Source organism: Emys orbicularis, chromosome 1, assembly GCF_028017835.1.
Source record: "Emys orbicularis isolate rEmyOrb1 chromosome 1, rEmyOrb1.hap1, whole genome shotgun sequence".
In the NCBI taxonomy this organism is placed as follows: domain Eukaryota; kingdom Metazoa; phylum Chordata; order Testudines; family Emydidae; genus Emys; species Emys orbicularis.
The window spans coordinates 223,984,624-223,997,182 of record NC_088683.1 but is presented as its reverse complement, the minus strand read 5'-3'; the positions used below and the strand labels follow the sequence as shown (position 1 = coordinate 223,997,182).

Below are 12,559 nucleotides of genomic sequence, written 5' to 3'. Positions count from 1 at the left end.
TGACTTCACTAGGAAAAACGGTATTTAAGCCTTGTTAAAATCCTAATGAAGCAGTTATAGTTTTAACCTATCTACGCTGGTCCATGGGGGGATCTGAAGGTTTTCCTTGACCAGCTAATGTGGGTTGAAACTACAACTTGCCTTATCTACAATAGAATGTTAACAGGAGTTACCTTAACATGGGTTAAAAATACACCATTACTCCCAGATCACAAGACCTTACAGTCTCTGGCTTTTTCACTGCAAAAGAGGTTCATTTTACATTGAGATACCTAACTCTAGAAACAAGATCAATGGAGATAAATCACAAGTAGTTTTTAACCTAGATGTAGCTAGTTGAGGTCAACCTACACTGCCACCAGGCTACATTCGGTAAAACTATCAATGCTTTGTCTCCACTGGGATTTTACACCATTAAACAGCTCTATGTAAAAACACACTTTTTTTTTTTTTGGCAGTGAACATGTTACCTGTTTCCCTGTGTGGGGGTGAAGGGTGTGCTACAGGCTGTTCTCCTGTGTGATGGAGGGAGGGAGAGAGGAGCGTTTGGCTGGGTGTATTTTCATTCAGTGGTTCCCCTGCTGTGGATGTGAGAGTGGTTGCTGGGCCTGTAACAGTGTTTTCTCTTCTGTGGGGGAGGCAAGGAAGGGGGCAGGTGACAGTCTCTCCCCTGTGCCAGGAAGGACATGCAGGGTGTCGCTGTGTCTGTGTGTGACAGTCTCTCCCCCGTCTGAGGCCGGGTGGCGGTTACACCGCTCTCCTGTCAACCTGACCCCCCCAACCCCGAATCCCCACCAGCCCGGGCCCGCTGCCGGGGCAGTTGGCGCATGCGCCCGGGTGATGGGGGGGCGGTGCCCGGCGGTTGCCGGCTGCGCAGTGCCCAGGCAGCGCGCGGGGGGTGCGCGCGCGCGTCAGGTGCTGTCGCCGGGCTCCCTCCCTCCCAGCAGCCGGCCGCCGTTGGCTGCCCGTGACAGGCGGAGCCGGCCTCGCTGCTGCCCGGCATGAGGGGGGGCGGCTGCGCCGCGGCCCCCGCTCACTAGCCCGGCCGAGCCGCGCAGGCGGGCCCGGGGAGCGGCGCGCCATGCGGCTGTGCGGGGCGCTGCTGAAGAGCCCCATCCCCAAGCAGATCGAGCACTACTCGCGCTTCTCCCCCTCGCCGCTCTCCATCAAGCAGTTCCTGGACTTCGGTGAGTGGCGCCCCCAGTGGAGGTGTCAGCCCCAGCTGCCCTCGCAGCAGGGGCCCCCGGCTGCTGTCTCTCTTGGGGGAAGGGAAATGCGCAGACCCCTCCCCCGCCCGGTTGGGGGAGGGGCGGGGGGTGGCATTGGCACCCCCTGGCGTGTGTGTGGTTGGGGGGGGGCTGAGTGCGGTGATACTTGTCAGGCACATGCCGCACCACGGGGCGGTGATGCGCCCAGCCCCGCTGTGGGTGAAGAGGCCTCGCTCTCTGCCTCGCTCCTTCGCTGGGCCGGGTGCTCAGCCCGCCCAGCTTGGAGGGGCCGCCGCCGTGGGAGGCCGAGCAGGCTCCTTGTCAAGCGGGCTCCTGCGTCCCCTGAGACTACGGCAGCTTTCATGTGTCTCCTCCCACTGGAAAACTTCTGCTGGCTGTTCCGGGTGCTCCCAGGAAGCTGCCCAGACAGCTGCACGCCCTGGCTTGTCCTCTGTGCGGCGCCTCCTGGGGTAACGCTGCTGGTGTGGCTGGCGGGGAACAGGCTGGAGCTAGGAGTGTCCGAAGGACTCAGGCCTTGGCTACACTGGCGCTGTACAGCGCTGCAACTTGCTGCGCTCAGGGGTGTGAAAACGCCCCCCCCCCAGCGCAGCGAGTGCAGCGCTGTAAAGCGCCAGTGTAATCAGCGCCTGCAGCACTGCACGCTCGCTCGGAGCACTGCAAGCTATTCCCCTCGGAGAGGTGGAGTACTTGCAGCGCTGCGAGAGAGCTCTTGCAGCGCTGGCGGCACAACTACACTCGCGCGGCAGCGCTGTGAATTCTCAAGTGTAGCCAAGGCCTCTGATTCCCCTCTACAGACAACCCAGAAAGTCAAACTGACCAGTCAGTTTTCATTGTTAGCATGTGTGAGTGCAAAAATAATGAAAGAAGGTGGGTGAGACCAGCTTCTGTTGGTGAGAGAAAAAAGCTTTCGAGCTTACGCAGAGCTCTTCTTCAGGTTTGGGAAACTAACTCCGGTTATGTCTACACTACAAATTACTTTGGTATAACACATGTTGCTCAGGTTTGGGTTTGAATAATCCACACCCCTGACTGACGTAAGTTATACTGACCTAAGTGCCAGTGTGGACAGCACTATGTCGGTGAGAGAACATCTCCTGCCGACATAGTTAGTGCCTCTTGTGGAGGTAGGAGTTAAGCCGAAGGGAGAGCTCTTTCCCATTAGCTTAGGCCATGTCTACACTAGCAATCTTACAGCGACACAGCTGTACCGATGCAGCTGTGCTGCTGTAAGATCGCTTGTGTAGCTGCTCTATGCCAATGGGAGAGTCCTTCTATCGAGCGGTGGTAGTTATATAGGCAGGAAAGCATCTCCTGTCAACATAGTGCTGTTCACACCGGCGCTTCTGTAGGTGTAACTTATGTCGCTCAGAGGGGTGTTTTTTCACACCCCTGAGTGACATAAGTTATACTGACAAAAGGGCTAACGTAGACATAGCCTTAGAGCATCTTCACCAGAAGTGCTACAGCAGTGCAGCTGCTGTTGTGTAGACATAGTCTGAGTGTTGCTGCTAAATACAAGGTGACCTGAAGAAGAGCTCTGTGTAAGGGCTTGGCTACACTTGAAAGTTAGAGCGCATTAAAGCAGCCCCGGGTACACTAACTCCCGATGTGTCCACACTGGCAAGGCACATAGAGTGCCTGGACTCTGCAGCTGGAGCGCTCCTGGTAATCCACCTCCAGGAAAAGCATAAAGCTTGCTGTGCCCTGGCTGAAAGATCCGGGTGTCAGTGTGAACGAGGTGTTGCATTACTGCACTGTGATTGGCCTCTGGAAACGTCCCATAATCCCCTGAAGTCAAGTGGCCACTCTTCTCATTGTTTTGAAATCAGCTACAGGAATGCGGATATGCCCTTTTAAAGCTCAGTTTCTGATAGCCGGCATGCTTATCTGCTCCAGGACAAAGCAACCATTACTGTGGAATGCTGCTTGCTTGTGTGTGTGAGAGAGGCTCGAGGGAGGGGGGGTCTGCAGCTGTCTGAACTTACAAGACAGCATGCTGACACACTCTTAGCCCCCCAAAACACCTACACAAACACACTCCCTGTCACACTCTGCCCCTCCCCCCCCATTTGAAAAGCACATTGCAGCCACTTGCACTGCTACCACAATGCACTGCTCTTTGTGGCATTGCAAGAGCTGCTAGTGTGGCCACGCCAGTGTGCTTGCAGCTGACAGTATAAACACAGGGCAGCGTTTTCCCTGCTGCGGTCTCCAAAGGCTGGTATAACTCACAGCGCTCTACATCTGCAAGTGTAGCCATGCCCTAAGATTGGAAAGCTTGTCTCTCTCACCAACAGTAGTTGGTCCTATAAAAAGATATTACCTTACCCACCTTGTCTCTCAAATACAAGGTGAAACAGATTGTTTAGTAGTTCACCTTGAATGGTCCCGTGAAATGTGTGGTAAGTGGCCCATTAACACCTGTCCAGTCACAGGGAGGAAAGGGTGGAGGTGGGAGAAAGGTTGTGAGTGGGTTACAGATTGTAATAAACCATAAATCCACCATTTCTATTCAGTCCATCATTTTTAGTATCTAGCAAAGTTATGAATTTAAGCTCTCAGGCTTGTCTTTTGAAAGTGTTGTACAGATTTCCTTTGATGATGAGGACTTATAGGTCAGATGCAGAGTCATTGCTTTGTGAAAAGTGTTTACCCATCACTGATGTGGTGTTTTTATCTTTTATCGTTTTCCTGTGAGAGTTCATTTGTACTCACCAACCTTGTCTCTCTAAGGCCTTGTCTACACTGCCACTTTACAGCACTGCAACTTTCTGTGCACACCCCTGAGCAATGCAGTTATATCGACCTAACTCCTGGTGTAGACAGCTATGTCGATGGGAGGGCTTCTCTTGTTGACATAGCTACCGCCTCTTAGGGAGGCGGAGTATCTACGATGAAGCTTAAGGATAGAAGCTCTTGTCTGTGTAGGTAGCATCCTCACTAAGTGCAGCTCTGTAAGTGTAGATAAGTCCATTATGTGTCCCACTTCTGGTGTGCACGAACCCAGTGTGCTGGAGATCAGAACACTTTAGCCAGCAGTATCCACCTGTGGTCTTCATGCCCTTGAGGGGGCCCCTCAACTGAAGGTTTAAAGGGGGCTGAGCGATCAACCAGCCCTCAGTTCCTCCTTGTCTCCTGTGGAGCCAGCTACCTGTCACTTGCACTTGTGCTCCTCTTTACTCGTTTAGTAACTTTTATTGTAAATAGTTAATAGCGTGGTGTGCAGCTATTAGTATTCAAGAGTATACCGTGTTCTCTCACCCTTCAGTGATTAAGTTTTGTAAAGGATTTATTAGGGTGTTCCTTCTAGCATTGTAAATCTCCCCTCACCCAGCATGGGGCCTTAGTGTGATACTTACTTGGATGGGTCCTCCATTTAAACCAGTGTTTCCCAAACTTGGGACGCCGCTTGTGTAGGGAAAGCCTCTAGCGGGCCGGGCCGGTTTGTTTACCTGCCGCGTCCACAGGTCCGGCCGATTGCGGCTCCCAGTGGCCACAGTTCGCTGCTCCAGGCCAATGCGAGCTGCTGGAAGCGGCGGCCAGTACGTCCCCCAGCCCGCGCCGCTTCCAGCAGCTCCCATTGGCCTGGAGCAGCGAACCACGGGGGGAGGCGCGATCGGCCAGACCTGCGGATGCGGCAGGTACACAAACCGGCCCGGCCCGCCAGGGGCCTTCCCTAAACAAGCGGCGTCCCAAGTTTGGGAAACACCGATTTAAACCATTTGCTTCATGTTTGTTAATTCTCCAGTCTGTGAAGACTGCTTTCCTTGTAACAATCACTTTGGTACACAGAATGGATGAATTGCAAACCCTTGTGACTGGAACACCGTACAGTCTTCTACAGAGACAACCTTATACTCAAACCGTACCCTAAATTCCTCCCAAAAGTAGTTTCGGGCTTTCATTTAAATCAATCCATACACTTAGATGTTTTTTCCTTAAACAACATTCATCCAAGGACTGGCCACTTTTTTCCTACTTCAGGCCCAAACTTTTTTTTGGAATGAGTCACATAGTAACTTCCCAAATTTTAAATACAATCATGGCTATTGTAGAGCTCAGTCAAGAAAAATAGGTTGAGTTATCAAAAACCCATAATTAAGTGCTTTGGAGCTATTAGGCTAGCAATAGAACTGGCTTGGCCAGTTACCCTAATATTTCCTTGGTTACGGCTATAGTTCAGCATTAAGACATTTGTGAGATGGATTCTGCAGCTATAAGGTTAAATTTAAATGTAGCGTAAAAAGTAGGGATCAGACTTTCCCCTCCTTTTTAAAATGACAATATATAAAAATTCAAATATCAAATAGCCACTACTTGGATGGTGGGGGAGGGGCGGGGAAGGAACTCATCCAAATAATTAATGTCCTGTGACTAAAGGCTATGGCTACGCTACAGCTTAAGTTGACATAAGTTATGTCACTCAGGGGTATGAATTAGCCACCCCCCTAAGCGACATAATTTATGGCGACTTAAGTGCTGGGGTGGACTGTGCTATGTCGGTGGGAGAGCTACCACCACTCGCGGGGGCTGGAGTAATTAAGCTGACGGGAGAGCTTTCTCCTGTTGGCTTAGAGTGGCCACACTAGAGAGCTTACAGTGGCCCAGCTGCAGCAATGCTCAATTATTTGATTTTGATGTTAGCAATGTGTGCAGTGTTGGGGTTCCAGGAGCATGGCATCCGTGAATCAGGACCTATGTTTGTAATGTGCAAAAGAGCTAGCAATGAATGGGACGGCAGACTGTAGATTTGTAGCAGTCCATTAAGATATAACGCCTTGGGGGTTGGAGTCTCAGACTTCTTCAAATGTCTTACTAGATGAGATTTCCATGTCTTAATATGGGAGGGTCTCATGGACCTCCTTCCCTTTCCATTTCTGTGGCAATTACAGCAATTGCTGTTACAGAAAAGTAATCATAGATTCAAGGCCAGAAGGGATCATTGTGATCATCTATCCCAGTGGTTCTCAAACTTTAACAACTTGTAAACACCTTTCACTAAAATGTCAAGTCTTGCGAACCCCCTCCTGAAAATGAATATTTCCAGGGATTTTCTCCTTTACTTGAGTATAAATTATAAAAGCAGTGATCTTGGAAATATAAAATTTGTTTTTATGACATGCTTATTACACACTATTATTATTAATTATTATTTGTCATTATAGTACTTTTATTACATTATGAAAACGGCAACACTCTTCCAAGATCTCACTTTCGTAGCTTGTATCACTTCGAATAAGCCTGTTATAAGACAAGGCTCCTATGTTTCATCAAGGAGTATCAGATGTGAAACAGCATGAAGGTATTTAAGAAGCCAACTCAAATCGTTCCTCCTACATAAGCTTTCAGGTCTTGAGCAGTGCAGGCAAACAACGGACATTACAACAAAGCTTAAACTTGTTCTTCGTAATAATTTTAAAAACAATACAACCACTGATCTAATCTGCCCTCCTATATAACACAAGCCACAGAACCTCCCCAAAACAATACAGAGAACATCTTTTAGAAAAACATCCATTCTTTATTTAAAAATGGTCAGTTATAGATAAGGCTACGTTTTAGTCATGGGTATTTTTAGTAAAAGTCAGTCATGGCCCTGTGACCTGTTCATGACTTTTACCTGTGACTAAATTTTACCTGCTGGGAGGGGAGTGCTCCTGAGGGCTGCTGCTCCTGGGGGGAAGGGGGACGAGGGGCAGTGCAGGGCCCCCTGCCACTGCTGGGGGGCCGGCCCAGGGCCCCAGCGGCTGTGGGGGCAGCTTGGGACGCTGCCGCTGGTCCTGGACTGCTGCTCCAGGGCAGTGCTGGGGACCAGCTGCCTGGGATTACCAGAGCAGCGGCCGGTGTGGCTGGCTCCAGGGCTTCCCCACTGCTGGGATGGCCCTGGGGTCAACCGCACCTGCGACTGCAAAATTCATGGAGGTCATGGAAAGTTACGGAAGCCGTGACTTCTGTGATCTCCGTGAATGACTCGCAGCCTTAGTTATAGAGAATCCACCATGACCCTTGGTAAATTGTTCCAGTGGTTAATTACTCACACTGTTAAAAATGTATGCCTTATTTCCAGTTTGAATTTGTTTAGCTTCAACTTCCAGCCGTTGGATCAGGTTATACCTTTGTCTGCTAGATTGAAGAGCCCATTATTAAATATGTGTTCCCCATGTAGGTACTTAGAGTATAATCAACCCCCTTCACCTTCTCTTTGGTACATTCAATAGACTGAGCCCCCTGAGTCTGTCACTACAAGGTAGGTTTTCTAATCGTCTAATCGTTCTTGTGTCTCCTCTCTGAACCCTGTCCAATTTTTCAACATATTTCTTGAATTGTGGATACCGGAACTGGACACAGTGTTCCAGCTGTGGTCGCAGAAATGCCAAATATAGAGGTACAGTACCCTCTCTACTCCTACTTGAGATTCCTGTATTTGTACATCCAAGGATTGCATTAGCCCTTTTGGCCACAGCATTACACTGGGAGCTCATGTTCAGCTGATTATCCACTACAACCCCCAAATCTTTTTAGAATCACCACTTCAAAGTATAGAGTCCCCCGTACTGTAAGTATAGCCTATGTTCTTTGTTCCTAGATGTATATACATTTACATTTATTCATATTAAAACATGAATTGTTTGCTTGTGCCCAGCTTACAAAACGATCCAGATTGCTCTATATCAATACCTTTTCTTTTCATTATTTATCACTCCTCCCAATTTTTGTGTCATCTGCAGACTTTGTCAGTGATGATTCCAGGTCATAGATAAAAATGCCAAATAGCGTAGGGCAAAGAACTAATCCCTGTGGGACCCTACTAGAAATACACCCGTTCCATGATGATTCTTGTTTACAATTACATTTTGAGACCTATCAATTAGCCAGTTCTTAATCCATTTAATGTGTGCCATGTTAACTTTATATTGTTCTAGTTTTTTAATCAAAATGTCATGTTGTACTAAGTCAAACGCCCTACAGAAGTTTAAGTATATTACATCAACACTATTACCTTTATCAACCAAATTTATAATCTTATAAAAAAGATAGTTTGGGAGGATCTATTTTCAATAAACCCATGTTGATTGGAATTAATTATATTATTGATCAAGTCCTGTATCAGCTGTTCCATTATTTTGCCTGAGATTGATATCAGACTGACAGGCCTATAATTACCTGGGTCATCCCATTTACCCTTTTTTTAAAATATTGTCACAACATAGCTTTCTTCCAGTCTTTTGGAACTTCCCCAGTGTGCCAAGACTTAATGAAAATCGTCATTAATGGTCCAGCGAGCTCCTTAGCCAGCTCTTTTAGAACTCTTGGGTGCAAGTTATCTGGACCTGCTTATTTAAAAATGTCTAACTTCAGTAGCTGATATTCAACTTCCTTCTGAGATACCAGTGGAATGGGGAGAGTGTTATCATATGATATGATTACATCATCTACTTTTTTCCAAAATACAGAACATAAATGTTTATTGAACACTTTTGCCTTTTCTGCATTACTATTGATAATTCTTCCATTTCCCTCTAGTAGTGGACCAATACCATTGTTAAGATTCTTTTTTGTATCTAATATACATTAAAAACTCCTTCATATTGTCCTTAACTCTGCTGGCCATAGTCTTTCCCTTTTGTCCCCTTGCTTCCCTTATCAATTTTCCACATTTCCTGACTTATCTTTATTACTGTCAGCTTCCCGTCTTTTCCATTTGTTAAATGATTATTTTTTTGTTTTAGAGCTGCCTTTGTTTCCCCTCTAAACCAGATCGTTTTTTTTTTTACCAATAAAGCCGCCTTCTTCAATTGTGGCTTTTTGGGTATCTAATAAAGTATTCTTAAACATTCCTAATTATCTTTCACATTTTTCTAACTAAATTCTTCCTCCCAGGCTGAAAGGTCATAATTGTTTTCAGCTATATGAAATTGGCCCTTTGAAAGCACCAATTATGTTGGAACTAATTTTCCTAATAAGTTTTTAAGGTATATCATGACTCAGTTTCCACACAAGCATTCCTTTATTAGTCCAAATGCCACTTGTTGCTTACATTCAAAATACAAATCTAAGCATTTACATGCCTATATTCCATATCCTAGCAACATTACAGTTATAAGCATTGGCCAAAATATTTACAACAGGATCAGGTGTGGGAGGTACCTTCCCATTGTGGTTTGACTCAAGGAGGGATGGGGAGTTAAGGAAAGTTCTGACAAAAAAACATAGGAAACCTTGGTTTTTTTCCTTCACTGTAACAAACAACTGATGTCATTGCTGGTAATTGAATCTTAGCTAAGGCCAGCTGAAACCCTGTTCTTTGCCCTGATCAAGACAAGATTAATGACTGGGCCTCTTTCTTCAAGGCTTTCTTATCTCATTTTACCATATTTCTTCCTAACTAGAGAACTAAGCATTTCTTTATAATAAACTAAACAAACCAAATATTTACTGCATGTGTAATCTAATAAACCAGGGATTGGCAACCTTTGGCAGGCGGCCCATCAGGGAAATCCGCTGGCGGGCCGGGCTGGCTTGTTTACCGGCAGCGTCTGCAGGTTCGACCAATTGCAGCTCCCACTGGCTGCGGTTCGCCGTTCCGGGCCAATAGGGGCTGCCTGAAGTGGCAACGGCCGAGGGATGTCCTGGCTGCTGCTTCCTGCAGCTCTCATTGGCCTGGAGCGGTGAACCATGGCCAGTGGGAGCTGCGATCAGCCGAACCTGCGGACATTGTAGGTAAACAAACCGTCCTGGCCCACCAGCGGATTTCCTTGATGGGCCGCATGCTAAAGGCTGCCAATCCATGTAATAAACCATATTTCCTGTAGTTCTATGACCTCATCCCTAACCTTAAATAATATAATACTGGTATTTCAAGAGTCACTACAAGTTTAACACAAACAATCCTCCAAAAAGAAGGAAATAGTAAGAAAGGTCACATGCTTTTGGCCTATTACTCATGCTAATATCTAAACTCAATTTAAAACCATAGTCCACTCAGGTCTAATGTGGATCTGTATTCCTATAAAGCAGTGTTTCTCAGATGCGGCCACCAGAGGCTTTTCTTGCGGCCACAGCCTCCTGGGCGGTGATTGGGGGCAGGGGACAAAGAAGTGGCCCCTCCCCTAAAGCCCCCCTCTGGAGACACAAATGCTGGAGGAGCACCTCTCCATCCAGGGTTTAATTTGTCCCTGGGCTTGCCGGGGCTGAGTAAATCTGCTGTGAAAAGTGATATTTGTATGTTTGTTAATATCACTTTTCACAGCCTCCCAGCCAGCTACTAAGCTAGCTGGGAGGCTGTGAAAAGCGATATTAAAATACAAGTATCAGGTTTCATAGCAGCAGACTTACCAGCTAGTAAGTCTTTTATAAAAAGCGACCAAAGAAGCAAAAGAAACAACAAAAAATACAAGAACGTGCAAAGCATATTATTTGTATTTCTATTCTGTTTAGGTCCAGTAAAGAATAGAGACCACTGTACACTATTTTTATTATTGAGTCTGCGCAAAAAAAACAAGAACAAAAAAACCCTATATAAGTAAACTACAACGATTTGGACATGTGCATGTTTATTTGTTTTTCCTAAAATTAAGCATTTTAGGAAAAATTTTCAGAGTGGCCACTAGCAAGAGTTGGTGGCTGCACTCTGAGGTCACCAAAGAAATTCTTGTGAGAACCCTTGGCTTGTCTTGAGATACATATCTCTCCCCCCCCCCCCCCCCCCGCCCGCCCGCTGCGGAAGCCCTAGAGCTGGGGCTGGGAAGGGGGGGGGGGTCTCTCCCCAGCCGCTGCAGCCCTGCACGCTCCAAACTGCCCCCATCCTCCCACCTCACCCCACAATCCTCCCATGACTTCCATGACTCTTTCCTCTCCTGGTTGTTCTCCTGCCTCTCTGATAACTTCTTTAACGTGTCCTTCAGAGGATCATCTTCATATCCCTCTTTAGCTTTCTCTGAAGTTTCCTCAGGTCTCTGTCTTGGTCACCTTCTCTTTTCCCTCTAAACCTTATCTCTGGGTAATCTCACCTGTCAACATAAATTCTATGATGAAGACACAGATCTACCTCTGTACTCCAGTCTTCTTTCCTGTACAGCCTAAACTCTGACACCTCCACATGGATGTCTAGCCATCAATTCAAGCTCAGCATGGCTAAAATGGAGCTCATAATCCGCCCCGAAGTCCCCTCTTGCGACCTCCTTTTTCGATCATTGTGGACACCATCACCATCCTGCCTGTTGCTCATGCCCATAACCTGGAGATCATTTTCAACTTGGACCCCTCTCTAGGACCTCACATCCAGGCTATGTCTAAATCTTGCATATCCTTTCTGCATAATATCTTTGAGATACAGCCTTTCCTCTCCATCTACACTGCTAAACGCTAATCTAAGTTCTCATCACCTTGTGTCTTGATTACTGCAACATACTTCTCTCTGGCCATGACAAATGCAATCATGCTGTGCTCATACGCATTTAGCTGCTGCAAAGATCATTTTCATAGCACATCACTGTGATGGGTTGGGTCACAGAAACCCCCTTGGGTCTGCCACCTGATGTGCTGGGACTACCTCTGAGCCCGTTTTCCCTGCCAGCTTGGGACTTCAGTACCTTGCCTTGTTTGAGCCAGACAAGCTTGCCTGCTGCAAACACAGATCCAAGTCGGAACCACGTCCCCCGCAAGCTGCAGGCTTAACTGAAAACAGCTTAAGTGCTCCTGCCTCCTGCACTCAAATACCCAGCTCCCAATGGGGTCCAAACCCCAAATAAATCTGTTTTACCCTTTATAAAGATTATACAGGGTAAACTCATATATTGTTCGCCCTCTATAACACTGATAGAGAGAGATGCAGAGCTGTTTGCTCCCACAGGTATTAATACATACGCTGGGTTAATTAATACGTAAAAAGTGATTTTATTAAATACAAAAAGTAGGGTTTAAGTGGTTCCAAGTAATAACAGACGGAACAAAGTAAATTACCAAACAAAATAAAATAAAACATGCAAGTCTAAGCCTAATACAGTAGGAACCTAAATGCAGGTAAATCTCCCCCTCAGAAATGTTCCAATAAGCTTCTTTGACAGACTAGTCTCCTTCTAGTCTGGGCCCAATCCTTTCCCCTGGTACAGTCCTTGTTCCAGCTCAGGTGGTAACTAGGGGATTTCTCATGACTGCAGCCCCCTTTGTTCTGTTCCACTCCCTTATATAACTTTTGTATAAGGCGGGAATCCTTTGTCCCTCTCTGGAAAAGCACCAAGTTAAAGATGGATTCCAGTTCAGGTGACATGATCACATGTCACTGTAAGACTCCAAGCCTTCATTCTTCTGGCCTGACTCTCAGGACGGCT

The 12,559-nt window shown here is 46.8% G+C and overlaps 1 protein-coding gene across 1 annotated transcript in view; it reads left to right on the top strand.

The window, feature by feature from the left end:
• Positions 1-1,081: 1,081 nt before the first annotated feature.
• PDK3 (pyruvate dehydrogenase kinase 3) overlaps positions 1,082-12,559 on the top strand; it is an 84,864-nt gene continuing 73,386 nt past the window's right edge. The window contains exon 1 of the mRNA XM_065407026.1: positions 1,082-1,187. Coding sequence (XP_065263098.1) covers positions 1,082-1,187 — 106 coding nt within the window. The remainder of the gene's footprint in view (positions 1,188-12,559) is intronic.